This window comes from Canis aureus, chromosome 35 (genome assembly GCF_053574225.1).
Source record: "Canis aureus isolate CA01 chromosome 35, VMU_Caureus_v.1.0, whole genome shotgun sequence".
Classification (NCBI taxonomy): domain Eukaryota; kingdom Metazoa; phylum Chordata; class Mammalia; order Carnivora; family Canidae; genus Canis; species Canis aureus.
Window position 1 is genome coordinate 3,752,298 of NC_135645.1, and position 27,240 is coordinate 3,779,537.

Genomic DNA, 27,240 nt, shown 5'->3' on the forward strand with positions numbered 1-27,240 from the left:
CGTGGATGAAGATGAAGCAGATTTATCAGTAACCCAGAGAGGAAGTTCCATTGGGACTTTGTTCCAGGAGGAAGAGGACGGACACTGGGGCACCGTAAATGGGAGGGGTGGGGGGACGTCCAACAGGTAAAATTTAAAAAGGGCAAATGTCCACTGAGAGGCTATATTCTGACTTCTAACCGCCCTGGAGCAAGATGTGTCCTCTCCCCACCCTGCAAGCCGAAATGTTAAAGACACTGGGACAGCCTGGGGAACCTGCGGGCACCCTGTCTGGGAAGGGCCCCATTTCTTTCTCAGGAGACTCTCCACAATGATCTCCTCCCTGCGAGCCTTCTCACCATCTTGTTTTGCAGGCCGATTTTGGGGAAGTTAGCTGCTTCCTGCCATCTCCCCGACAACAATAAAATTAGCAGAATAATTAAATACAGCCCTAATTGGGTGCACAGAGAGTTCTTGGTTAATTAATGAGCCGAGCTCCAGAGCCCAGGGCTGCAACCCCAGCCAGCGAGCCTGCGAGAAAGCCCAGGCGGGGGAAAAACTCCCAAAACTCCCGCTCCAGTCCCCAAAGAAAATTGTCACTTGGCAAAAATAGTTCCTAGTGTAGACACAAGTGTCAAACACATTCCTATAGCTAGGAGTCACTCGTCAATCCCTCCACGGAGATCCATATGTAAATGAGAGCAGGGAAGGGCCCCTGGGGCCACCGCAGGGACACACAGCTGGGGGGGCCCGGGAGGGGGCCTGCCCCCAACCTCCCCATCACCCCTCAGCCCTCCCAACCCTCTCCCCTCCCCCCTGCCCTGCAGCCCGGCGTCCTGACTTCCAAAGTCGCTGACAAGTAAGTAACTGCGATGCAAATGCGCTCGGCATCCACGCCGGGGCGACCCACGCCGACCCCCCCGCCGCCGCGCCCCTGCCCCCAGCCCCCAGCCCCGCACCCCTGCTCCGGGCCCCGCCGGCCCGGCTCCGCTGGCGGGAGGTGCAACGCGCACAGCCACTCACCCCTGCACGGGAGGCAACAGCAGCACCGGGCGAAGAGCCACCCCAGGGAGGGAGCGCGGGTGTAGGGCCGCTCGCCGCCCTTCATGCTGCCGCCCGCCCCCCGCGCTCCGGCATGGCCCGGGCCCGCGGGAAAGTCGAGCGCCGCGGCCGCCGGCCGGTCCCGGTGCCTCCGCCCGCGCAGCCCGCCGTCCGCTCCCTGCAGCGCCGCCGCCGGGGGCCGGGAGCCCGGGCCACTCCGGGGGCGGGGCGGGGGCGGGGCCAGGCCCGGTGGGCGGGGCCAGGCCCGGGTGGGCGGGGCCAGGCCCGGTGGGCGGGGCGCGGCAGGGGGCGGGGCTCCGAGTCCAGCTGTTCGCGAGTCCCCGCGGGCGGTCGGGCCGCGGACCCAGGTGCGCGTGCGGGGCTCGCGGTGAGGCGCGCGCACAGCCTCGGGGCGCAACAGGTGCTTCTCCGGTGCGCGGCCTCCGTGCTCGGCTTTCGCTTAGCAACCAGTCGGAGAAGGACAAACATTATATGGTCTCATTCATTTGGGGAATAGTAAAAATAGTGAAAGGGAAGAAAAGGGGGAATATAAAAATAGTGAAAGGGAAGAAAGGGGGAATATAAAAGATAGTGAAAGGGAAGAAAGGGGGAATATAAAAAATAGTGAAAGGGAATAAAGGGGGAATATAAAAATAGTGAAAGGGAAGAAAGGGGAGAATATAAAAGATAGTGAAAGGGAAGAAAGGGGGGAATATAAAAATAGTGAAAGGGAAGAAAGGGGGAATATAAAAGATAGTGAAAGGGAAGAAAGGGGGGAATATAAAAAATAGTGAAAGGGAAGAAAGAGGGAATATAAAAAATGGTGAAAAGGAATAAAGGGGGGAATATAAAAAATAATGAAAGGGAATAAAGAGAGGAATATAAAAAATAGTGAAAGGGAATAAAGGGGGAATATAAAAAATAGTGAAAGGGAATAAAGAGAGGAATATAAAAAATAGTGAAAGGGAATAAAGGGGGAATATAAAAAATAGTGAAAGGGAAGAAAGGGGGAATATAAAAAATAGTGAAAGGGAATAAAGAGAGGAATATAAAAAATAGTGAAAAGGAATAAAGGGGAGAATATAAAAAACAGTGAAAGGGAATAAAGGGGGAATATAAAAAATAGTGAAAGGGAATAAAGGGGAAAGGAGAGAAAATGAGTGGGAAATATCAGAGAGGGAGACAGAACATGAGAGACTCCTAACTCTGGGAAATGAACAAGGGGTGGTGGAAAGGGAGGTGGGCGGGGGGTGGGGGGTGACTGGGTGATGGGCACTGAGGGGGGCACTTGGGATGAGCACTGGGTGTTATGCTATATGTTGGCAAATTGAACTCCAATAAAAAAAATATATATAAAATAAAAGTCTACATTGTCCAAATTAAAAAAAAAAAACAAATTAAGGTTTGAAAAGAAGCAATTTTAAAGATAAGGAAAAGTTTAGTGAAAGTCACCATCTCTAACATGTTATGGCTGATTAGGTTATTAAGCTTGTATGTTCGGTTTTCTGTTGTGCGGTAACAGGGAGTAGACTATATTTTGGATATCTTTTTGCATGTATAAGTTTTCTATCCATTCATTCAATAAATGTTTACTAAGTGATCAAAAACAAAAACAAAAACAAAAAACAACCAGACGAGGCCAAGGAGGGGGGAGAGGCGTGGGGTCAGAAGGTTCAAGACTCCCGTAATGCTTTTTCTAACAGACTCACCCTCTCCTTCCCCTGGGTCTTGGAACCTGGACCCCCTCCTCCGCATTGAAAACACCTTCACTTAACTCTTCTTTCCCTCCTTTTAACGGTTGCTGCTAATAATGAGTTCTTTATAGGCTTATGATTTATAGGCTCCCGGCCTACAAGCATGTTGCCCTCTGGATTGGAAATCATAAGCCCAAAATTTAAAACGGTATGACCTTAGGCAAGTCACTTCACTTTCCTGATTGTCAAATTCCTCATTTAATAAATAAATTAAAAAGATTAAAAAAATAAATAAGTCAAAGAAGGAGAGAGAATTGTTATGTTACAGGATTGCTAATAGAATTGTAAAAGACATATGCATGAGAGCACCTGTTAGGGAGACATTTAATAGTTCCAGTTGGGTGAATGCCTACTGAGAAACTCCAAACATCTTACTTATGGTGGAGGAAGGCTTCCATTGACCATCTCCCCAACCACACCCAGTGGGACAATTATTCCTTTGCTTAATTCCTAAGCTTTTCTTTTAAAAATATTTTTCATATTTCAAGGACACACTCACATCCTTCAACTTGCACCATGAGGCCCACCTGGATCACATCTGCTAGGCCATCTTATGAACCACTGTGTTCATCACTCACAGGTCATCTCTTCCATTCCTTTGTGTCCAGACTTAGGAAAAAGGGGTTTCTGGAAACATATTGCACTCATAGAGAAGGCCGATTGGTCAGAAAAAAAAGGGAATTTTGTGAGAGGAATTTAAAAAACCAGAAGTTGATAACTCAGGTAACCAATTCCCACCTGCAAGAAAGACAGCCAGCGAACAAGCCTTTTGGGAATGATCAGGATTTGGGGCTTCCTTTCTCAATTTGACCCATGTTTAGAATCTATGTGTTGCAGCATTTGGCTGGAACACAGTAGATGCTCGGGAAATAACAGTAGCACAACTTAATGAATAACAGTAGCTAACATATATTAAGCATTTATCTGTGCCAAGCAGTTTCCTAATTCCTTTCTATGCATTGTCTCACTTGTGCGCACGCACACCCCCCCCCCACCAAATCCTTAAAAGGTAGGGTCCTCTTTTAGAACTGAGGGATTGAATGAATGAACCATGATGAGGCTTTAATGGTTTAAGTCTAAAGAGAAACTCTGAAAAGCTTCACCCTAGAGGAACAGTAGAACCTAGAGTCAAAATCTAACTTCTAGGTCTGCCACTGGCATCACCCTGATAGCCTCTCCTGGTGGGGATTATATAAGAATCTCATTGTTGAGTAGGAAATGTGCCCCTGTGCTCCACATACAAAACAGAGAAGTAAAAGTTCAAATTGTGCTTGCAGCCTTCTTCCAGGTTTCTGATTTGCCAATCATCCTGACTATTGGTCAGCCTCATCTTGTCAGCCTGAATGAATTCAGGTCATAGTTATCCTGGGTTCCAGTTCTAACCTGTGGCAACCAATACATACTACTGTCTAATTCTCTCCTCCATATCAGTAAAGACAAAAGCCGTTTTGTGGTCCTTGCCAGCCCAGAGCAGAAAATTGGCTAGGACTTCAGCCCTTCTAAAAGTGAGTTTTATTTGCTTATAATCCACTCATGGGGGCTATGATGCAAGACTATATATTTGGTCTAGCTAACTAATCCACCTCTCCGGATACTTTTGGGGCATTCTGACAGGAACTGAAAGATGCTTATAATTGCTTGGTAACCACTTACTTTTTCACTTAAATCTTCCTTCTGGGCCTTTGAGTTCAGGTAACACTGATCACTTTTCTATCATAATCCTTTGTAAGAGGCTGATGACATCACCTTGCAGAAACTGGCTTGAGTTAGATATTTGTGGAAGACCCAGCTTTTACTTCATAAATCATAGTATGAGTACACCCTAAACTAGTCTTAGTCTCTATGAAAAGAATCCATCAGGTAGGTGCCCACCGGTCCTTATAACCCAGGAATGCATCCTATTCTCAAAGGCATAAGATCATTAGGACCACCTACCCAACTTAAGTTAATGTATTTTGGCCATCCTGGATATTCACTTGGGGGTTGGGCACCAATAACTCAGAGTCCCATTGCTATCCTCATGTGCCTTCCAGAATGAGACCAGTGATGTCTACAACCCAACAGGGAAGTCTTGAACACAACTGGGACACTGACCAATTGCAGACTTATTCAATAATTCAGCAAATAGTTATTGAATGGCTACTATGTGTCAAGTTCTGTTCTAGGTACTAGGTCTACATTGATGAACAAAGTAATCCTAGCCCTTGTGGAACTAGCTGCTAAGACAGACTCACCATAAACCTGAAAGAAAAGGGAATCAGCATCAAATACGTGACCAGGTTTTGAGTTGAGGGATTTAAGAAAATAGATGCCTGTTTCTTCCAACCTACATCTAGATATTTTATGGTAATGTCCTTAGACAATTTAAAGGGGATGGTAGGGCAATGGTTATTAAACACTGGTGCTTATGAAATCATCAGAAAAGCTTTTTAAAAAAATCTAGGCATTCATGTATGAAAAGCTCACAGTTAACATCATAGTCAATGGTGGGAAAACTGAAAGCTTTTTCCCTAAGATCAGGGTAAGACAAAGATGTCCTCTCTCATCATTTTTATTCAACATAGTACCGAAAGTCCTAGCCATAGCAATCAGACAAGAAAAAGAAATGAGAGGCGGGATGCCTGAGTGGCTCAGCGGTTGGGCATCTGCCTTCGGCTCAGGGCGTGATTCTGGAGTCCTGGGATGGAGTCCCGCATCAGGCTCCCCGCATGGAGACTGCTTCTCCCTCTGGCTGTGTCTCCACCTCTCTCTGTGTGTCTCTCATGAATGAATAAATAAAATCTTAAAAAAAAAGAAATAAGAGGCATCCAAATTGGTAAAGAAGAAGAAAAACTTACATTATTTGGAGGTGACATGATACTATATGTAGAAAATCCTAAAGATGCCACCAAAAAGCTGCTAGAACTTACAAATGAATTTGGTAAGGTTGAAGGATACAAAATCAATATGCAGAAATCTGGTCATTTCTATAGACTAATAATGAAGTAGCAGAAAGAGAAATAAGAAAAATAGTCCCATTTACAATTGCACCAAAAATAATAAAATACCTAGGAATAAACTTAACGAAGGAGGTGAAAGATCTATACTCTGAAAAATGTAAAACACTGATAAAAGAAATTGAGGATGACACAAACAAATGGAAAGACATCCCATGCTCATGGTTTGGGAGGACAACTATTGTTAAAATGTCCATACCATCTGAAGCAACCTACAGATTTAATGTAATCCCTATCAAAATACTGACAGCATTTTTCACAGAACTAGAACAAGTAATCCTAAAATTTGTGTGGAACCACAAAAGACCACAAACAGCCAAAGCAATCTTGAAAAACAAAAACAAAGCTGGAGGTATCACAGTCCTAGATTTCAAGATATACTACAAAGCTGTAGTAATCAAGGGGCCCCCAGGGGGCTCAGCTGGTTAAGCATCTGCCTTCAGCCAGGGTCATGATCTCAGGGTCCTGGGATTCAGCCCCATACCTGGCGCCCTGCTCAGCAGACAGTCTGTTTCTCTCTCTCCCCCTCCTCCTCTTGGGCACTCTCTCACTCTCTGTCTCAAATAAGTAAATAAAATCTTAAAACAAACACACAAACAAACAAACAATATGGTACTGGCACCAATATAGATGCATAGATCAATGGAACAGAACAGAAGCCCAAGAAATAAGTCCATGATTATATGGCCAATTAATTTTCAGCAAAGTAGGCAAAAATATACAATGGGGAAAAAGTCTCTTCAACAAATAGTGCTGGGAAAACTGGATTGTTACATGCAAAAGAACAAAACCAAAGCACTTTCTTACACCACACACAAAGATAAATTCCAAATGGATTAAAGATCTAAATGCAAGACCTGAAACCATGCAAATCCTACAAGAGAACCCAGGTAGTAATTTCATTGATATTTGCTGCAGCTAAATTTTTCTAAATATGTCTCCTGAAATACAGGAAATAAAAGCAAAAATATATCGAGAATACATCAAAATAAAAGGCTTCTGCACGGTAAAGGAAACAATAAACAAAACAAAGACAACCTACTAAATGGGAGACGATATTTGCAAATGACATAGTTGATAAGGGGATAATAACCAGAATATATAAAGAAGTTATACCACTCAACACCAAAAAACCCACAAATAACCCAATTAATAATGGGCAGAAGACATGAACAGACATTTCTCCAAAGAAGACATACAGATGGCCAACAGATATATGAAAAGATGCTCCACATCACTGATCATCAGGGAAATACAAATCAAAACTACAATGAGAAATCACCTCACAGTTGTCAGAATGTGAATCAAAAACACAAGAAACAACAGATGTGTGGCAAGGGTGTGGAGAAAAAAGAGCCCTGGTGCACTGTGGTAAATGCAAACTGGTGCAGCCAATGTAGAAAACCATATGGAGATTCCTCAAAAAAATTAAAAATAGAATTATGATATGATCCAGTAATTCCACCAAAGAGTATCTACCGCCCCAAAAAAGAGTATCTACCCAAAGAAATACAAAAACACAAATTTGAGAAGATATATGCACCCCTAAATTTACTGCAGCATTTTTTCCAATAGTTAAATTATGGAAGCTGCCCAAGTGTCCATCAATAGATAATGGATAAAGAAGATGTGCCATATGGAACAGTACTCAGCCATAAAAAAGAATGATATTGTGCCATTTGCAACAACCTGGATGGACCTTGAGGGTATTTTCCTAAGTGAAATAAGACAATTATCATATAATTTCACTCATATGTGGAATTTAAGAAACAGAACAAGCAGCAAAAAAGAGACAAAAGACTACCAGAGGGGAGGTGGGGAGTATGGGGGAAACAGGTGATGAGGATTAGAGAGCACACGTACATGATGAGCGCTGAGTAGTGCATAGAATTGTTGAATCACCATATTGTACATCTGAAACTAATATGACACTATGCTAATTATACTGGAATTAAGACAAAACAATTCTAGCATTAGTTTTTTGTTGTTGTTGTTGTTGTTTGTTTGTTTTTAAGGCTCCACAGGTGATTCCAGGGTGGAACTAAGTTTAGGAATCGATGCTTAGGTCTTCCTCCCCCAATGCCCTGGAGATTCAAATCAATTCACTTGAGGTGCACCTCGGCTTCAGTAGTTTGAAAAATTCCCCAGGTGTTTTTGTAACACGCCGCATAGTGTGAGAACCTGTAGTGTAGTGGTTTTCAGACTTGAGTGTGTATCAGAATTACCTGGAGGGTGAGTTAAAGCACAGAGTATTGGGCTCCACTCCCAGCAGTCTAGGACGGGGTCCTGAGGATTTGCATTTCTATAGACCCCCTGCAGATGCTGATGTTGGTACTGAGGCCACACTCTGAGGGCCACTAACAGAATTTTCCCCATGTGTTTGCAATCTTTGGCCCTTCCTTTTATAACAGCATCTTGAGTTTTCTTTGAGGAAGCAACCCTCCTCCATTCTTAGGCCATGTATTTGGGTATGGCTGACATCCTGCCCCATCCACTTTCCACTGCAAGGATGGGTCCAGGACCTGGGCTCGACCAGTCAGTCACAGGGATTGGTTCAAACTTAACACATGACCCAATTTTAGCCAAGGAGCATAAACCGTGAGAGCTTAGCAAGAAGTGCTGGGAAGGCGGCAATCTCTTCCCACAAGATTTCTAAGTTGGTGGAATGTTAGCCTAAAGCAGCTGGAGACCATCTGGCCATAACCACATAGGAAGAAGCTGCCTGAGAATCAAGTCAACATAGAAGAAAGAGATAAGAGAGCTAGAGAGAGAGATAGAGATGAGAGACAGAAAGACAAACTGAGGAGACGTTTGATGATATTATCTGAATAACTAGATACACTTTTTCCCAAAGGCTGACTGAGCCCTGGACTTTGCACACCCAGATAAACTCCTTTTTGCATAAGACAGTTGAATGTCTCTAATTTCAGGATTTTCAGACATCTCCCAATCCATTCCCAAAGTTCAGGCTAAGAACCCCTGACCTATGGCAATATCTTTAGAGTGTTCTTAATTTACAAACAGATGGCTGAGCCTCATTCTTACTTCACAGAGTTTGTTTTAGTGAGGCCTCCTCCAAAGTCCATTTTGCATGAATTAGGCTTTCTATCTACCTGTGTAGATGAGACTTTATGTGTCGTCCACATTCCGCACCACTGTGAACCCCAAAGAATTCCCACTGATCTCAGCCTACAGACCTTCTGGGCCCGGTACACCACATGCAGGGCCTGACACCAGAGACTAGAGGGACTGCCATCACTTCCATGCCAGCCTCAGGCTTCAGTGACACTGGATGGTGACCTCAGACCCTTTCCACCGACAGACATATGTCCAATTGTGTCCTTTAGGCTTCTCCTCTTCAGATTTACAGGCACAGAGTTTTTCAAAATCACATCACATCCCCACATTTCTTCCTGAGAGGTCAGCCTGGAGACTCTGCCCCACCTCAAGTCAAGTAGAGTTCACACCTTCTCCAGAACATGTCTGCATGTTCTCAGCTCAGCGAGGGCTGGTGAATGTGGGGACAGGCCCTGCTTTCCTCATGCCCCTGGCCAGTCCTGGGCCTGCCTTTTCCTCCTCTGGCTGTGACTCTCACTTGTAGCCTCCATTCCCAGATTCTGATCCAGATTCAGAGCTATAGTGTTTTAAAACTCTGTAGGAGATTTCCATGTCAAGTCAAGGCTAAGAGCCACTGACCTTGCGGCTCAAGGCCACCTACACCCTGGGACTACTTCCTGTCTGGTTGATACAGAGTTTAGTGACACCCGGACTCCAATGTTTTCACTTCCTCAAATTCTGACAACTGGCCCCTTCATTCATTGTTTTGCCACCTGCTATCCTTTCCAGTGGCTAATTGCAGGGCCCTTACTCCTCATCTCATGTGGACTTCTGACCTGTGAACTCCCTGATTATTGACGCCAGTGTGGCTCATAATTTTTCCCAAACTACCCCATCCTGGCTTCCATTTGTGACTGTGGCCTAAAACTGTAAGATATTTACTGTTTATTCAACAAATGATTTTTGAACATCTACTACCTGTGAGTCGCTTAGCTAAATCACATAAGGGAATTTGGAAATTTACATGGAAAATATAAATTGAATAAGACATGTACCATGAGCAAAGACAAATAACTGGGTGAGTTCTGGGAGAAACAGTTGGCTCAAATTTTTTTTTTTTTTTTTTTTTTTTTGTGGCAGAAAAAGGAAACTGGAGACAGAGCAGGACTGGGCATAGGTAGAAGTTTTGTCTTTATGGGAAAAAGAGGAACTGAGATAATCATCAGTAACTAGAAATACTTCAGATTAGAAGCTGGAGGTGCAAAGTGTGCATTACTTCTTTTTTTTTTTTTTTTGTGCATTACTTCTATATTTAATTTGAACTCCAACTATGTCTTACAAAACTATATAATGTCCACTTGGGTAACTATTCCCAGCAATACATGCCATTTTAATAGTAATGTCTACAGAAAAAGGCATGACTGCCAGCATTACACATGGTAATCTCTTCTCCCTTGAGTGTGGTCTAACCATCATCACTGCTGGCCCTGTGGGTGCCACCCTGCGCCCGGTGACAGCTCCAAGACTCCAATGATGAAACCATCACTAAGCTCATCCTATATGTGTAAATGGGTTCCTCCGTGCTTGTCCACCCGACACCTGTCTGCCTCTTTCTGCTGACTCACACACACTCAAGAACATTAAGCCCCAGCATATCCTGTCAATTGTCCATCCTTTTTCAGGAAGGAAGTTTCACTGATCAGTCTCTGGTCTGAACCAGGCCCCAGGCAGGGGGAGGTCTAGGCAAGATCAACGAAATCAGTGGGATTTCACTGAGGCCCTGGGCGTCTCCCCAGAACAGCCACCATTCCTGTTCCACGGGGACAGAGAAGTGGAGCTGCAGGCAGCCAGGACATGTTCCTGGGGATCTGTGCAGAGCAGCCGCCTGAGCTCGGGAGGAGACGAGCTATTTATCAAAGTGAAAGATGACTGATGCTGGAGATGCTAAAAACAAACCTTCCAGGTTTTATCTACTTCCAGAAATGCTTACTTCTAAGTAGGTCAAAGTGCTCCTGAAATAGGGCAATAACAAGTGCCAGGCTATCACTCTGAGTTCCGATTTGGGAAGGCTCACCATTGCCAAGTGCCCGCCACGAGGGATGGCACTGTCATTCCGGCCCTCAGCACATGACCCCTGGGGCGCCACGCAGACGGTTCTCATACATCAACTGCAAAGTAGATTTTGCCTTGACGTAACTCAGATCAGTTTATCGAAGAGCTCAGTAATAGGAGGAATGTGGAAGACGCTGCCCATCTTTATATTTCTGTTTTCAACCACCCCAAATAAATGGGAGGTACTTAGTCCATGTGTCCCTGGAAAAGACTTCCGGGGAAACAGGAATGCGAAGATTTCTTCAATCAAAACTCCTGACCTCCGAACACTGTTCCCTGTTCCTACCCTTGGGTTCCTGCTAAAGCTTAAGCCAGTTTCTGCTACGGTTTTTAGGGCATGGAGAACACAATGAACCTGTGCTCTACATGAGGTCCTTGATGCAAGGTCCCCCCTTTCTTCCATCTTCCTATCTTCCCTCTTTCCTCCCTCCTTTCCTATCTTCCTTTGTCCCACCCTCCCTCCTTTCCTATTTTCCTATCTTCCTTCCTTTCTTCCATCCATCCTTCCACCCTCTCTCACCTCCCTTCCCTCCTGTATTTACTGAGAACCTCTTTTCTAAAAAATTTTTTTCAAATTTATTTTATTTTTTTAAAGATTTTATGTATTTATTTGACAGAGTGAGAGACAGAGCATAAGCAGAGAGAGGGAGAAACAGGCTCCCCACCGAGCAGAGGACCCCCCCGCCCAACGCAGGGCTCAATTGCCATGGGAGAGGGTGGGAATCAGGGGCCATTTGAATGGCGATGTGAAGGATGTGTGGCGGCAAGCTGCCCAGGTATCTGAGGATCTGCAGGATCTGGGGTGTCTCAGGCAGAGGGAACCAAGGGTGCAGGTGCTGGGTAAGAATGTGCATGGCTTGACCCGGGGAGTAGCTCAGGCAGGCAGGCCGGTCAGGGGAGGGAGGGGTGGGATGGCCTAGGAAGAGCATGGCCCCACCCAACACGTCCACGTCCCAATCCCCGCAACCTGGAAATGTTCCCTTACACAGCAAGAGACACTCTGCGTGATGTGATTAAGGACCTTGAGATGGGAGGTTATCCTGGAATATTCCAGTGAACACAGTCACATGCACCCTTTCCAGCTGCAGTCGGAGGGGGACGAGACTGTGGGAGAAGAGCCTCACATGCGACACTGCGGGCTCTGAGGATGGAGCAAGGACCACAAGCCAAGGCACGCAGGCCGGCCCTGGGAGATGGAAGGTCAGGGGTCGGCCTGTCCCCTAGAGGCTCCGGAAGGAAAGCAGCCGGCCGCAGCCTCGATTTAGCCCAGTGACCCCGGTGTGGGACTCCGGGCCCACAGGACCGAGGGCGAATACACACGTGTCGTGCGCAGCCACGAAGTTTGCGGTGGCGTCTACAGTGGCAAAGGAAGATGCCGCAGAGGACCCGAGGGCCAACGCCGGGCCGGCTGTCACAGGAGCCCCTGCAGCCGCGGGGACCGTCTGGTCCGCAGTGGAAGCCAGAGGGGAGCCACGGACCGCCCCGACTGGGGGGCTCTCCTGCCCAGCACGCCCCGGCCCCGCAGCCGGGAGGCAGTGGGAGCGAGCACCTGCTTGCCCGCCCACCTGAGCAGGAGGGGAGGCCTACCTCCGGGGCCCCAGGGCCTTGTGAAAGGCCGGCAGGTGGTAGCATTAGGATCAGTGGCCCGGCTGGGGCCCGGGAGCCATGGTGGGAAACCAGATGGCCCGGCCCTATCGGGGGGGCAAGGACAAAGAAAGGGACAGGCTGTTCGGTGAGGGGCCAGCCCCTCTGCTCCCAGAGGACGAGGAGCTGGTGCTAAGTACGGCACGAGGTGTAAGCTGAAGGACTTTGACACGTTGCCGGGTTTGGGTTCAGGCTGCAGGTTCAATCCTACACAGGTCCTGCATGAGGGGAAGCGGTTCTCAAGGTTCAAGTGGCACAGGGGAAGGCGTCGAGGAGGCCAGGGGAGGGTCCTGACCATGATGTCCTGGAAGCAGCATCAGGACACCGCTGCTGAAGGCCGCTTCGTGTGCCTGCAAGCACAACTGGCAGCTTTTAGGGCCCTTCGACCTCTGACCTTTCAGAGCAGATACAGCAGGCATGTTCCCAGCAGTCAGACCTGCTCCTTCTCTGCTTCCCAAGCCACCTTCAGTGCCTGGCATTTCTGGTCCTTTTGTTCTTTTTTGGGGGTAGTGGTTTTAGCTGAGCTAGCTCCAGGAAGAGCAAGTTGCATTGCCTTCTTTTAGGGGAATATTCTGATTACTGGGGTGACCTCCTTTCCAGCATCGCCAGCCTCTCCTCTCTGGGACTGAATCCCAAGGTGCTCATCCTCCCTCTGAGCCCCATCTTCTGGCTCAGGCCAGGAACAAAGCTGCTACTCAGGTCTCGGCATCCCTCTCCTCTAGACGAGAAGGGGACACGATCTTCACGTAGACCTCACAGACTTGCTGTGGTCACTAGAAGGCATGAAAATACGCTATTGAAATGGGCATCTGGCATTTAGCTAAGTCACAGCAGGCGGGCTTGAGGACGGAAAAAGGCAGGATCTCCGCAGAAGGCCCCGGAGAAACCCATTCTGTCCCCTGACAGCACATGTCCTCCTCCTGCTTCAGCTGTACGTGGGGTGTGTTTAGAGGAGGATATGGCCTGGCCTGACATCTTCCTACTTGAGGCTTCGATTCCAAACCCTTTCATGACCTAAATAATATCGGATGGAGAGTAGACAGCTGCAGGTAGGACATCTCGCCCAGAACAAAGTAGGCCTGGGGCACACGTTCCAACTATCCCTGTTCTCTTTCATTTTTTTAAGGGGTGGGGGTGGGGAGTATGGACTGGATGGCCCCTACATCTCCCTCTTCCTAAAACTCCATCCTCTGAGGGCTCCTAGACTGTGAGGGTCAGTTACCCCTGAGTCACATCTGGCCCATCCCTCTGAGAAGGATACACCCATCCCGACCCTAACACTCGACATCTCGTGCCACCCTTCATCACACAGGTCAGCCTATTTCTACAGTGTGATCCGAACAGTTCCTTCACTGACCAGAGGTCATCATTGAAAGAGAACAGGTCACTGAGAGGGACAAGCCAGCGAACAGCTTGAATTTTCTGTTCAAATATATCAGGTAGGGCCTCAACCTTCTGGGTGGGAGGTAAGATAAAGGAGAGAGGAGTAAACCATTACTGGAAGGTGGGAGGTGGGAATCATAGAGCCAGACAGACCTGCTATTAGTAGCCTGGGGGAAGGGCCCAGGATTGGCCAGGAAGAGAAACTGAGGGAAGTGGGGTATAGACTAGAAATAATGCTGGGACCTTTGCAGAACCTATGCGTGAAAGGAGACACTGAACCTTGCTCTGTGAACAGGCCTGGAAAGGATTCAGGCTGGAAATACCCTGGACTCACCTCCGTGGAGCTATAAGAACTGAGACAAAGGGCAGGCAGGGAGATGAACTGACCTCTGCTGAGGTCCTAGGCTGGGAAGTCTAACTCAAGGGAAGTAGGTACTGTTGCCCCTTTTTATAGACTTTCAGAATCTTGCCCAAGGACCTAAGCTAGTCAGCAGCTGAGCCGGGATTCAGACCCAGGTCTTCCCTGCCAGGACTCGTGGTCCTTCCATATCTGTCATCATTCATCTAACGGCTTGCTACGATCTGCTGCAAAGCCTCCTGGTAGCCAGGTCACTTCGTTACACTCTAAACAGCCTGTGTACACAACATGACCAACTTTACAGTTTTTTTAAATTTTTAAAAAGATTTTTAAAATTTATTCATGAGAGACACACACACACAGAGAGAGAGAGAGAGAGAGGCAGAGACACAGGCAGAGGGAGAAGCAGGCTCCATGCAGGGAGCCCGATGTGGGACCCGATCCCGGGACTCTGGGATCAGGACCTGAGCCGAAGGCAGATGCTCAACCACTGAGCCACCCAGGCGCCCCTGCAAGTACGCTTTTAAGAAAATGATGGATGACTGTAATACATTAGGTTGTACCATCTGAAATTGCTGATAATCAACCATTTTTAACTAACAAAGGCAATTTCCTGTGGTTAAACCTAAGAAGTTAGACCTTAAAATGGAGATATTGATGCTAAGCATAGACGGATTAAGCATAGGACACTTAGATACACTGCTTTGGGTTACTAAGGAGAGAAAAAACAGCAGACATCGTTAGGACTGGAGGGGATCCCACAGGTAACTCAGGAAGATAAGGATGACTGGTGATAAAATGCTCTTTTTAGAATAAGCAGCAATATGACTGTGGGGAAGAAAGACAAGCCCGTAGAGAGCCTCAGAGTGGAAATCAATCGCCTCAAAGCTGTGCCCAGAGAGAAGGAGACCAGATCAGAGGTGTGCGTGAGGCACTGGGGGGGCACTCGATATGCAGGAGTAAAGCCGGAGGCCTGGAAGTTCCCAAATCCAAGGACAGACAGTTAAGAGGACTTCTAAAACCACACAGACACACACACACAACCGCTTTAAACAAGTCAGGATTGCTGAATCTAATCCAAAATATTTTGTTCTGCCCTAAGGATTTAATAAAAGATGTACATAGATAAGGTACCGAAAAACTGTACCTTAGGAAAGACGTGTCTAACATTTTATATGCAAATTACTTTGTTCTAGATAAAAATCAGGAGATGGAGCATGAGAATTAGGCCGGGGTGGGGGGGGCAGGGTTCAAGTGGGGGCTGGAGAAAGGAGGCAGGGGGAGGGATGGGCAGGAAGCATCTGGAGTTCAGCATGAAGTAAGAGGACCTCCTCCTCATTAGAAGTGCACTAAAATGCAGCTGCTGCTTCTAGAAGTAATGAGCCCCCAGTCCCTGGGAGCGCTCAGGGACACGGAGAAGGGGCTCCCTATATTAGGGAGAGAGTGAACCAGAGGACTTTATTGTGCTTTCCAGTTCTAAAATTCTGGGAGTCCATAAAAGCCAATGTTCTGAAGTGAAATGAAGTCTCATCCAGGCCCACTTTCATTCAACTATAAAAAGAGAAATTTTAATTCTAACTTTTAATAATTCTGAAAAACGACTAGGAACTCCTTTTAGAATCTCTACCAGTGCATCTCCATCTGTCCTAAAACACACTTTTCTTCGGGAAGTATCAGCACTCTAGTTAGACTTCTCATGCGAATGCACTATTTTTTGGTTTCAGTTGTTCTTATCCAGCGGTATTGTGCTTTTTAAAGGCCATTTTACCACCGTTTTCTACTGCAAACACACTGTATTCAGCTGTATTATTCTTTTTTTTTCCAGCTCTGTTAGTCTTAAATGCAATTTTGTGGGCTAGCATGGAAACCCCCATGCATCACTGAGAGTGTACAACTGTGATCTAGGAGAAAGTGAGTTCTGATCTCCAAAGTGGCTCCCTCACAGCTGTTACAGATGCACACATGGAGCAGGAGTGTCGACCAGTGACTATACTTTCAACGTGTCACTTCACCCCTGAAAGGGCATGTCTGGGAACTATTCATCCTCCAGGGATTTATTTTCTCAGCTTCCTATGGTGAACCCCTGTGGTAGGCATCCTACAATCAACAAAAACCTGAGAGTAGTTGGTCCTAATGCAGAACCACACTGAAAACTAAAAGACTTTTGGTGGGCTCTCCAGAGTCTGTAGCAGGAGGATCCTTTTATCCTCCGGATCTGACAGCAGAGGGAATAGCAGAGACCCATTTGGGTTCCTGGCAGCAGAGCACACAGGAAGTTTCCATCCCACAGAAAATCCGCTGGACAGGTTGGCCCAGCTCCGGGGTTAGGCTGGCCCCTATCAGAAGTGGCCCTGGTTCAGGGTACTATCCTGAGGGCTGATGAGAATTTTTCTGCTCTAGCTGGGGCCACCAGGATCTTTCTCGTGGGCAAAGCACCCACAGGACAAAATCTGTGTGTCTGCCGCGACTACCTCTAGGGAGGGAGTACATGAGGCCGGAGGGGGGAGGGAGAGTGAGAGCAGTCTGTATGGCCATCTCTCTCTCATTGCTCATCCAGCTGGACTGGCTGAATGAAGGGGAGCCTAGGCAGATGGAGAGGCAATGAACTTGAGCACCTGTCGCGAATGCCTTCAGAGTTGGGAGGTCACAGAGCACGCCGGTGAAGAACGAGACCTTGGGGAATGGACCGACTCGGCTTCAAATCAAGGTCCGCCGCTTGTAAGCGACGCGACTTTGGGCTGGTCACCTAATCTTTCTAGGACTCACTTCCCTTGTGTATAAAATGAGAATATATTGCAGTTACTCATGTTAAGGCCCTAACCCAGAAACCTGACCCCTGGGAAGGCTCCATAAATGTCAGGTATTTTTGAGTTGGCCACAAAAGTGATGGGAGTCACCAGTATCACAGACTCTTGGACTGTTGGTGCCATGTGCCTCTGGAGCCCAGGTGTTCCTTACTGTTCTATACCTTCGCAGCCTCCACGCCCTGGGTGAGCTGTTCCTAAGGCCAGTTGGGTGATGACAGTGAAATCATTGGGAGACCTCATAGGAGAGCACTCCCTGGGAAGGAGCCAGGGCCACTCAGGCCACTGCCCCTTTCCTGTGGACCTCTGCTCATAGGGCTCACCCCCCTCGCCTCGGTGTTGCTACTTCCCTATGCTTCTCCAGTGTTCAGCTACAGCCAGGGAAGAAACTTCAGGAAAGGAGAAGGAACACAGATGCTTTAAGATAGCTATGTGTGGAAACCTGAGGTTTTTGGAGCCTGGCGCAGGAGCACCGAGGACCAGTGCTTTCTTTTTTCTTTTTTAACCATTTAGGCCATTTTTAAGTATACAATTCAGTGGCATTAAGTAATAACATTCCCATTGTTGTGCAATCACCACCCCCATCCATCTCCAGAACTTTTTTCATCCTATAAAATAGAAACTCGGGATCCTTGGGTGGCTCAGTGGTTTAGCACCCGCCTCTGGCCCAGGGCGTGATCCTGGAGTCCCGGAATCGAGTTTCGCATCGGGTTCCCTCCATGGAGCCTGCGTCTCCCTTTGCCTCTGTCTCTACCTTTCTCTCTGTGTCTCTCATGAATAAATAAATAAAATCTTTAAAAAAAAATAAAATAGGAACTTTACCCATTAAACACTAACTGCCCATTGCTCCTCTCCTCCTATTCTTCTTTCTGTTTCTATGAATTTGACTACTCTAGGTACCTCATATAAGTGGAGCCATACAGTATTTGTTCTTTTTTGACCAATTTATTTCCCTTAATATGACGTCTCTGAAGTTTGTCCATGTTGTAGCATGTGTCAGATTTTCCTTTCTCTTTAAGGCCAGGTAATATCCCATTGTGTGCATATGAAAGTAATTTTCTACTTGGTGTCAAGGAGGGCAGGACATCATTTCTCATCGGCACGATGCTAGGTATGCCTGCCCTCTATTTGGATGTCATTGCCATTAAGTTCCTTCTGAGCTTCATAGAAACTCTTTTGTTAGGTTCCAGCAGTACCCAGACTTCAGAAACCAAGACCACCATGCAGCCAAAATCTACTTTAAGTTTTGTGCTTAAGGACAAATGGTTGATCATAAAGGTTGTATTCCTATTCCTTCATACTAAATTAAATTGGGGAAAAAACGTTTAGTTTCTACTATTCAGAAACTGCAAAATAGGAAAAGATTGATAAAAAAAAATCATTTTCCTTTCTTCATTGTACATAGTTCAAATCTTTCTTTGTTACATTTAAACTATATCCCTGTACATCAGTCTGTTGGATTCCTGCTAGTGTTACAGATGGAAATAAAACCACTAATTTTGGGATCCCTGGGTGGCGCAGCGGTTTGGCGCCTGCCTTTGGCCCAGGGCGTGATCCTGGAGACCCAGGATCGAATCCCACATCGGGCTCCCGGTGCATGGAGCCTGCTTCTCCCTCTGCCTGTGTCTCTGCCTCTCTCTCTCTCTCTGTAACTATCATAAATAAATAAAAATTAAAAAAAAAAACCACTAATTTTAACCAGAAAAAAAAAAAAAAAACCAACCACATTTCATTTGTCCATGCGACCATCAATGGGCACTAGGGCTGCTTCCGCCTTTTCACTGTTGTGGATAGTGCTGCTAATCTCTCTCGGGTCTCTTTCAATTCTTTCAGGTGCGTAGTCAGAAGTGGGATTCCTGGATCACATGGTAATTCTGTTTCAGTTTTTGAGGAACCCTCTACTGTTTTCCACAGCAGCCACACCATTTTACTTTCCCACAGCAGTGCACAGGGTTCCAATTTCTCCACGTCCTTGCCAAGGCCTGGTGTTGTTCTGTGGTTTTAAATTTCTAAACATTTTTTAAAGATTTATTTATTTACTTGAAAGAGAGAGCGGGGGGAGGGGCAGAAGGAGGGAGAGAGAATCTGAAGCAGACTCTGCTCTGAGTGAGGAGCCGGACGTGGAGCTTGATTCCACCACCACGAGATCATTGTTAGTGAGGCTGCCCATGTTTCCATGAGCTTATTGGTCACTTCTATATCTTCTCTGGAGAAATGTCTATCGAGTCCTTTGCCCATTTTTAAATTCAATTGTTCTCCTGTTGTGTTGTAGGAGTTCTTTATGTAACTTGCATATTAGTCCCTTCTAAGTCTTTTTTAATGTCTCCTAGGAAAGGCTGCCAACCCCCTAAGGCAGGGACTCACAACACTCATGGAATATGGAATCACCAAGGAGCTGAAGAAATAGTGATACCCAGGACCTGGGTGGTTCTGAATTAACCGGTCTGCAGTGAGGTGTGAGGCATCAGAAGACCTTTAAAAAGTCTTCTCTGAGTGATTCTCAGGCGTATCCAGACTTGAAACCATTGCTACAAAGTCTTTGCCCCTTGGGAGGCACCGCCCTCCCCTGCTCACTGCTGAGAAAGTGAGAAGGGATCGATTAGGAAGAGGAATGACCAGGTCCCCCAGCGCCCAAGCCCAGTGAGGGTGGCAGTGTGGCTGCAAGGTAATAGGAAAGGCAGGCCCCCCGCTTGGTCACACAGCCCTGTCATCAGTCCTGCCGCAGATGTATCAGAAGGAAACAACCAACCGCTATCTCCTGAGAGGCACGGGAAGGAAAGACAAGAGAGGAGCCCGAGAGCTGCCCGGAAGCTCAATGGGCAGAGCGCGTGGTGGAGAGCCTGGGCAGGGAGGTGGGAGCCTTGGATCTCCTCCAGCTTTGCCATCCACTTTCCCTATGGCTTGTGAGAAGTCCCCTTGCTTTCCTGTGCCCAAAAGTGCTCCTAGAAGAAAGAAAACTAGGTAGTGCACTAGTCCTCGGTCCTGGCTATACGTTGGAGTCACCTAAGGAGCATTTAAAAGACGCTGACCCTCGGGTCCCATGCCAGAAATTCTGAATCCGGTTGTTTTAGGTGGGGACTGGGCGTTGTCGTTTGGTAAAGCTTCCAGGTGAGTCTATGCAGCTAGGGTTGAGAACCCTGGTCCGGTGGTCCTCCCAAGGACCCCCTTAGTGTGAACATTCCAAGGTTCTTCTGCTTCCATCTCTAGGGGCGACAGTCATGGCCTGAGCACTCGTGTGGCACTTAGCATGTCCTACGATACCGCCCCGCTTTTCATAGCCCACAGGAGCCTGATCTGGTGCTCTCTGCAAAGGCTAAGAGGACCAGTTTCCTTCTCAGAACTGAAAAAGTAACAGATTCTGACCTCTAGTGATATGGGATGAGGCCAACGTGTCCTATTCCACAACCCCCAGAAGAATGTTTTATTCTCCATCCAGCTGTGCGGAGCTTGTGAGGGGAGCACCTGCTGGAGACAAATCAGCTGAGGGGAGAGGCCAGGTGGCCAGCGGGCAGCCCGCTGGAATGGGAGAAGGAGCCACTGACTTTCTGCTGAGAGCCCAAGGCTCCTGGCAGGCCCCGGAGAGGGAGGTGGCTTTCCAGGGCATGCGCCGAGTGTACGTACTTGCAGCTGAGGCTGCGTCTGGGCCATAAGGGCTTCTCCACGGAGTCCTGACTGCCAGGCTTTGGACGCCTGCATATTCTGAGCCCACACGGCGAGAGGGCAGTGTGAGCTCACGAGCCGCCCTCTCAACGCCAGGCTCACTGGCCTATGCTTGGAGAGAGAGATCAGCCTGCAAACAGAGCCCAGGAAATGGGTGGTAGGCCCTTGTAGGGTACTGCCGGCTGGTGGAGAGAGCTGGAAAGTTCCAAGCCTGCCTCCCTCCCTACTTTCTCTCTTCCATCCTTCCTCCCTGGTATCTTGTTTAACTCTCCACCAATCTGTCTCCCTGTAGAGCTCTCGCCCTGAAGGCCTCTGGGTCACACACCCCCTCTGATTGCTCTCTGCTTCTCCACTGTGGCTTTGCTGCTGTCACCCAGCTGGGTGGGGGCGAGGAGGGGACGCAGGAGAGGCTGGGCCTATGTCAGGAAGTCTCAGCTCGGGGACCCCTGGATGGCTCAGCGGTTTAGTGCCACCTTCAGCTTTAGGGCCTGATCCTGGAATCCCAGGATTGAGTCCCATGTCGGGCTCCCTGCAGGGAGCCTGCTTCTCCCTTTGCCTGTGTCTCTGCCTCTCTCTCTCTGTATTTCTCATGAATAAATAAATAAAATATAAAATAAAATAAGATAAAATAAAATAAAATAAAATAAAATAAAATAAAATAAAATAAAATAAAATAAAATAAAATAAAAATAAAATGAAGTCTCAGCTCTTCCCTGGAAGTAGAGTCCTTCCTGATAGAACCACCTTCACCTGCAGACCTTCCCTGGCACATGAGGTTCTGTCCTTGGTCTTGTCTCCAGAGACGGGGGTCTCTAGACTGGATGTGGAAGTCTGTAGCTATTTTGCTGAATAACCGATGACAAATGATGTCACAACTACAACTTATCATGACAACTACCAGGTATTGCGTGCGTGCCAGGCACTGCTTGAACTTTACATCATCCACCCTCGCAATTCTGGCCCCCTTGTGCCCCCGTTTTCCCTCGGTCGGACTTCAAAGAGAACCACATTCCTGGGGTCAGGGATCTTGTCTTCCCTAGTACCATGAGTTTCTCCAGTGGCTACTTCAAAGGACTGAGGCTCTGTATCCACAATTCAAACTCCACACGATTTCCTGACACCATCCCTCCTCAGTCTTCAGAGAAAAGGGGGGAGGAGCAGGTGATGGCCAAATTGGGGGAAGCAGACACAGGGGTGTGTATCTGTGTGTGTGTGGATGGAAGAGAACCAGGTTTTAGTTAAAATCCAACTCCTTGAAGGAGGCGGGCAGCCCTAATAAGGCAACCTGTACCGCCATCTGGTGGACGAGAGGAAGGCCGGCTTTAGAGGTAGACCAGATGGAATTTGAGAGTCGGGACCATTTCAGACATTTCATCAGCCCCCAGTACCCATCAGGAGGTCTGTAGAGGGTCTCCGTGGTGACCCTGGTGTCCCTGGTGTCCCTGCCTCCCAACACGTCCCTACCCTCTTCCCATTTCATAAATACCCAGCACGGGTCTGTGCAGACGGCACCTGTAGATCCTGTGACCAGTCAAGAAAATCAGCTCAGAACCAGGAGAACTTGGCCTCACCCTCTGGGCCTCCATTTACTCAGTGTACAATGACTGGCTTCAGAGGCCCTGCCAGCCTTGTCTTTTGAGGTTAGTGGTTGTCATACTGAAGTGAGCACCAAAGTCCTTCGGAGAGCTTGTCAAACACAAACCGCTGGTCCCCGCCCCAGTGTTTCTGACCCCGGAGGTCTGGAGTGGTGCCTGAGAACATGCATTTCTAAAAGTTCCCGAGGGATGCTGATGCTGCCAATCCACAGGGGCCCCCCTTGCCCCGCCCCGCCTTGGAGAACAGAACCATGGTTCTGAATAGTTCGGCCTCCTTGGTGCGAGGGAAAAAGTGAATAAACGAGCAGAGAATTCATATAAAATAAATAACACAGAGCTTATACACATCAGAAGCCAGGGCTCAAATAACTTATCCATTCGAGCCCCATGAATAAGTGTCTGGAACCCTGGGAGGGCTGAGGGGAGGGCCAGGCCCGACTCAGCGGTGCCGTGTGCTGGTCCGGGGTTTGCCCGGAGCCCCTGCGTGATCACAGGCACTGGGGCGGAGGTCAGGGGGCCCAGCGTGGCTCTGGAGTGGGGGTGTGGGCGGCACAGAAGGGGGAAGGCTGGGCGCCAGCCCGGGGGACAGTTCCCCGGTGCAGCGGGAGAGCTGGACGAGGACTCGGGGCCACCCAATCCAGCTTGCACTTGAACAGGAAACGAACTCACAAAAGTGACCCGAGACCTTCCCATAGTCGCAGGTCGCTGTTTCTCCGAGTTCCCAACCTGCTCCCTTCACAAGCAGGTGTCAGAGGTCAAACTGGCTCATGAGACACGTTAGTTCCAGGACATTCTGGGGCCAGCGGCCTTGGGCCCGAGCCCGCCCCCTCGCATCCCCCTACCTTTGACCAAGGGGAAGAAGCAGTCCATCTCCACGCTGCTTCGGGAGTGGGAGATGCACAGGGCGCTGCTGGGCACCAGGCCCTCCTGGGGGGGGCTCCGCTCCGTGGTGCGCACCAGACACCAGCCGGGCCGCTCGCTGGGCCGCTCCAGCAGCTCCACCGTCTGTCCCACCTGGATGGTCAGCTCGCTGCTGTGGCCCGCGCTGAAGTCCTGGAGGACCACGGTCAACTCACATCCACCAGAGAGCTTGGGGGGGGGGTGGAGCAAAATGTGAGGGGTGGAGGGAGGGGGCGGTGGGCGGGAGGGGAGAGAGGAAGGATGCAGGCGGAGGAGGAGGAGAAGGAGGAGGAGGAGGAGGAGAGGAAGGAAAGAGGAGCGATGGGAGCCGGAGCAGAAAGGAGGCAGGAGATGGCACAGGGAGTTGGGAGCAGGAAAGAAAACAAGAGAATAAAGTAATTGGCACATGCCCAGGTGCCACCGCAGGCTGGAGCCCGCCAGGCCCAGCTTGACCCCAATGCCCCCTGCCCGCCTGGAGTTATTCTCCTCCGGGGCCAAGCTTCCCGCTGACGGTGCGCTGCACCCCCTTCCCCAGTTGTCTCCTTGCTTCTTCCCAGGGTGCTCCCCGTGCTACCCCCCCCACCCCAGGGCCCACCCTCCGACTTACTGGGCACCACTTCTGACTCACTCCCTCTTCCCGCTGCTACCTGGAGTCTGGAGATCATGCAAGAGCTGACCTCCTGCGTCCCAAGCTTTGTAGCCTTGACCCTCCCCCCACCCCTAGTTGGAGCCCTGGCAGGGAAACAGAGGCTCCGGTGACACAAAAAAGACACAAAAAAGAGCCAGCAAGTCGAAGGAGAAGGAGAATCGGAGGATCTGGTTTACCTTCAGCCCAGCCACTGGGGCCCAGGGAACAGGATGGGAAGGAGGAAGGCGGGTCACGGCCTTAGGAACCCTACCTCAGGGCCCCATCCCGCCCTCCCCTGGGCCTGGCTCTTCCCCACGGCACTGGCTCTGGGGCAGAACCAATAAAAGTGGGGAGAGAGGCCCCGGGGGTAAGAACAGCCTCCCTTTGACCTGAACACCCAGACTTTCACTTTCCACCACGAGAAACCACTGGCTCTTAGTTTCTCTCGCAGGGCGAAGCACAAAGCCTCTCTCTTGAAAGAGCAGCTGCACTTAGGGGCAGAACAAGGGAAGAGAAGGGGAGAGATGGGGCCCCGGGGACCCAGCTGGGCAGCCTGTTCTCCCCAAGGTTCTGCGACAGTGGCTCAGTGGGAAAGTCCTCCCTGCCGCCTCAGGGAGGTGGCCTGTCTGTGCGTCCCCGAGGGCACCCCCCTCCCCCCGCCCCGCCCCAGGCCTGCACGGCCTGCACCAGCGGCCCTGCTGACGCACCAGCCCCTACAGCCGAGCCAGGGCGCACGCATCCCGCGTCCCGGGAGGCTTCTGCGAGCATCCCGGCGGGGAGAGAAGCAACAGGCCCGCCAGGACCAGCAGCTCAGGGTTCAGGACCGTGAGAACTTCCTACTAAAGGAACTTGAATGTCACAGTGGGCTCCAGAAGGTCACGTGCCGCATCAGACCGACAGTCCTACCATGTGTCGCCCCCCAGCCCTGAGCCCTGAGCGGGGAGGCCGCTGGAGGCCCACGTCTGCGTCTGCGGATGGGCACCGTACTGCCATTGAGATCGCATCAGGAAGCGACACTGGCCAGACGGAAGGCGGGAGAGGGAAGGAGACAGAAGAAGCAAACACGCTTCTTGGCTCATTTTTCCATTTCCCTTCCCTGGTGCCACTAAATGCACGGACTCCACCTGCGTCCCCCTCCCGGGCTCCCTTCCCTAAAGCACCGTCCTGAGAAGGGTGGTGTGGGGGGCTGAGACGCAGAGCGCTCTCACGCGAACCCTCCACTTGATCCTCACAACCACCAGGTGGTGGTACCATCTCTGCCTCACCCATCAAGACCTTTAAATTTGGAAATGCCAAGATCATTGGTTGGAACAAAGAGCAGGCATAAAAATTACCTATGGAGTTTATTTGCACAGGCTGGTTTATTTGCCTTTGCTGGTTTCTTGCTCGCCCGCCCCGCCCCCTCCCCCCCCCCCCCCCCCCCCCCCCCGCCAACACAGGTCATGATTCAGGAGGCCTACGGACACATAGTTTTAGCAAGACTCCCCCAACTCATGATTCTGCACGAGGGGTCCCTGAGATACAGCCTGAGAAACACTGGCTACATGATTTCCCATGGTCACCCAGCTGCCCTGAGCCCAGCCCTTGACCACAAATCCCATGTCTTTATACCACATACCAGAGCAAATTATGCACAAGTTCTAGGTATGTTTGTGGTTGGAGGGGGTGGGAGGCAGGTGGAGAGAAGACCACTGGCCTGAGTTACTGGTCCTCTCAGGGCTGTCTTGGCCTACCTCAAGTTGCTTACACGTTTCGGCCAGTCTCTGCTACACGGGAGCACCCACACCACCGGAACACAAGGTCCGCTGAGTTAATGTCACTGATGTTCTTTTTCATTTTTTTCCTCAGTGGCTGGTGGCATCCCTAAATTGATTATACTTTCCACTACTGGAACTTTGTAGAATTTGCAAATTCCATTTGTAGAATGTTAGACTAGATGACCACAAAATTTCCTGCCAACCCTGAGAATTTATTTCTATCACCAGGCTCCTAGGCTTCAGGGGAGTCATTCGTGCGTGCCAACCTCAGGATTCTTTCCCAACGTCAAGTGTGCGCAAGGCCCGAGAGGCAACCTGCAGCCCTTCCAGGGATAGCAACGGCCCTTTTGCAGACTGTTGCAGCAAAGCAGAGGGAGCCTGAGGCTCTGGTTGCAAACAGCCCAGCATGTCACCAGATACAAGACCCACTGCCTCCTTGGACAAGTGACAGCCAGACCCACCCACAGGCAGCTGGGGGCTGCAGTAGGGAGTGTGTGAGGACGAAGTGCCAAGCTACATGCTTCTATAATTCAAAGATCAAGAGAAACCTGGGAAACCCCAGTAGATGGTGGTTTTTGCTTCCCGTGAGCTGCCCAGGCCAGACAGAGGAGAAAGTGGAGGAGAGATGATCAACAGGTACTTTCTCTGGCGCTCACAGACCCAGACAGGAACCATTATGGTTCAAATATAGGATGAACGTCCTGGTTTGCTTCACCTCCGTGGTGTGGCCAGGACTGGAGTCAGTACTGGAATGTTCCCTTGCCACAGAGAGGAGGGGTCAAGGGCAGAGAGGCCAAAAGACCTTTGAGGAATCTTGGAACCCTTAAAACATTTGTACTTGAAATCTTCAAAATAATTCATTTTTGGGACGCCTGGGTGGCTCAGAAGTTGAGCGTCTGCCTTCGGCTCAGGGTGTGACCCTGGGGTCCTGGGATCGAGTCCCACGTTGGGCTCCCTGCATGGAGCCTGCTTCTCCCGCTGCCTGTGTCTCTGCCTCTCTCTCTGTGTCTCTCAATAAATAAATAATACTTAAAAAAAATAATTCATTCATGCCTCACGCGTTAAGCCTTCTCTTGGACTGTGATGAGTCACGCCACCTACTGACATTAATTATATAGAGTGTGCCCCTCATTAACTAATAAAAACCAAATCCCATCACAAATACTAAATGAGGAGTCTCTTGGAAAAGTACATGTGCAGCTTTCTTTCTGTCCAGTTCTGTTGTGTCTGCTCCGCTGTCTCCCAGGGTCCCAGGCTCATTACTTTCTCTTCTCCCACCCAGAAAGGACCAGTGACCATGTCCCCACTCTCACCGCTGTCCCTCACCTCACTCTCTCTACTGTCCCCTTGCCAGCGCAGGGGCACATTCACAAAGTCCCCACTTCTCCCCCTGAGCTAAATCTCTGTCCCAGAAATTTAAACAGGTCTTCAGAGAATGGGGTGCCAACAACAGCTGTTTTCACCTCGATCTTTTCCCCGCAGCCTTTAAGAACTGTTTCCATGTCCTCTGCAAATCTTTCAAACAGTTGTCTCTGTGAACCCTGTTCCTGTTGGCTGGGCACCCTCTGGCTG

The 27,240-nt window shown here is 49.2% G+C and overlaps 1 protein-coding gene across 27 annotated transcripts in view; it reads right to left on the bottom strand.

The window, feature by feature from the left end:
- The window catches only part of KALRN (kalirin RhoGEF kinase), a 660,095-nt gene that overhangs the window by 118,871 nt on the left and 513,984 nt on the right, over positions 1-27,240 (bottom strand). For 18 of the 27 annotated variants that reach the window (XM_077884356.1, XM_077884355.1, XM_077884353.1 and 15 more), the window contains one exon: positions 23,226-23,472. In XM_077884356.1, coding sequence (XP_077740482.1) covers positions 23,226-23,472 — 247 coding nt within the window. Of the gene's footprint in view, positions 1-1,002; positions 1,182-23,225; positions 23,473-27,240 lie in introns of those variants that run through there. The other 9 variants (XM_077884378.1, XM_077884375.1, XM_077884376.1 and 6 more) reach the window with 5 other exon arrangements.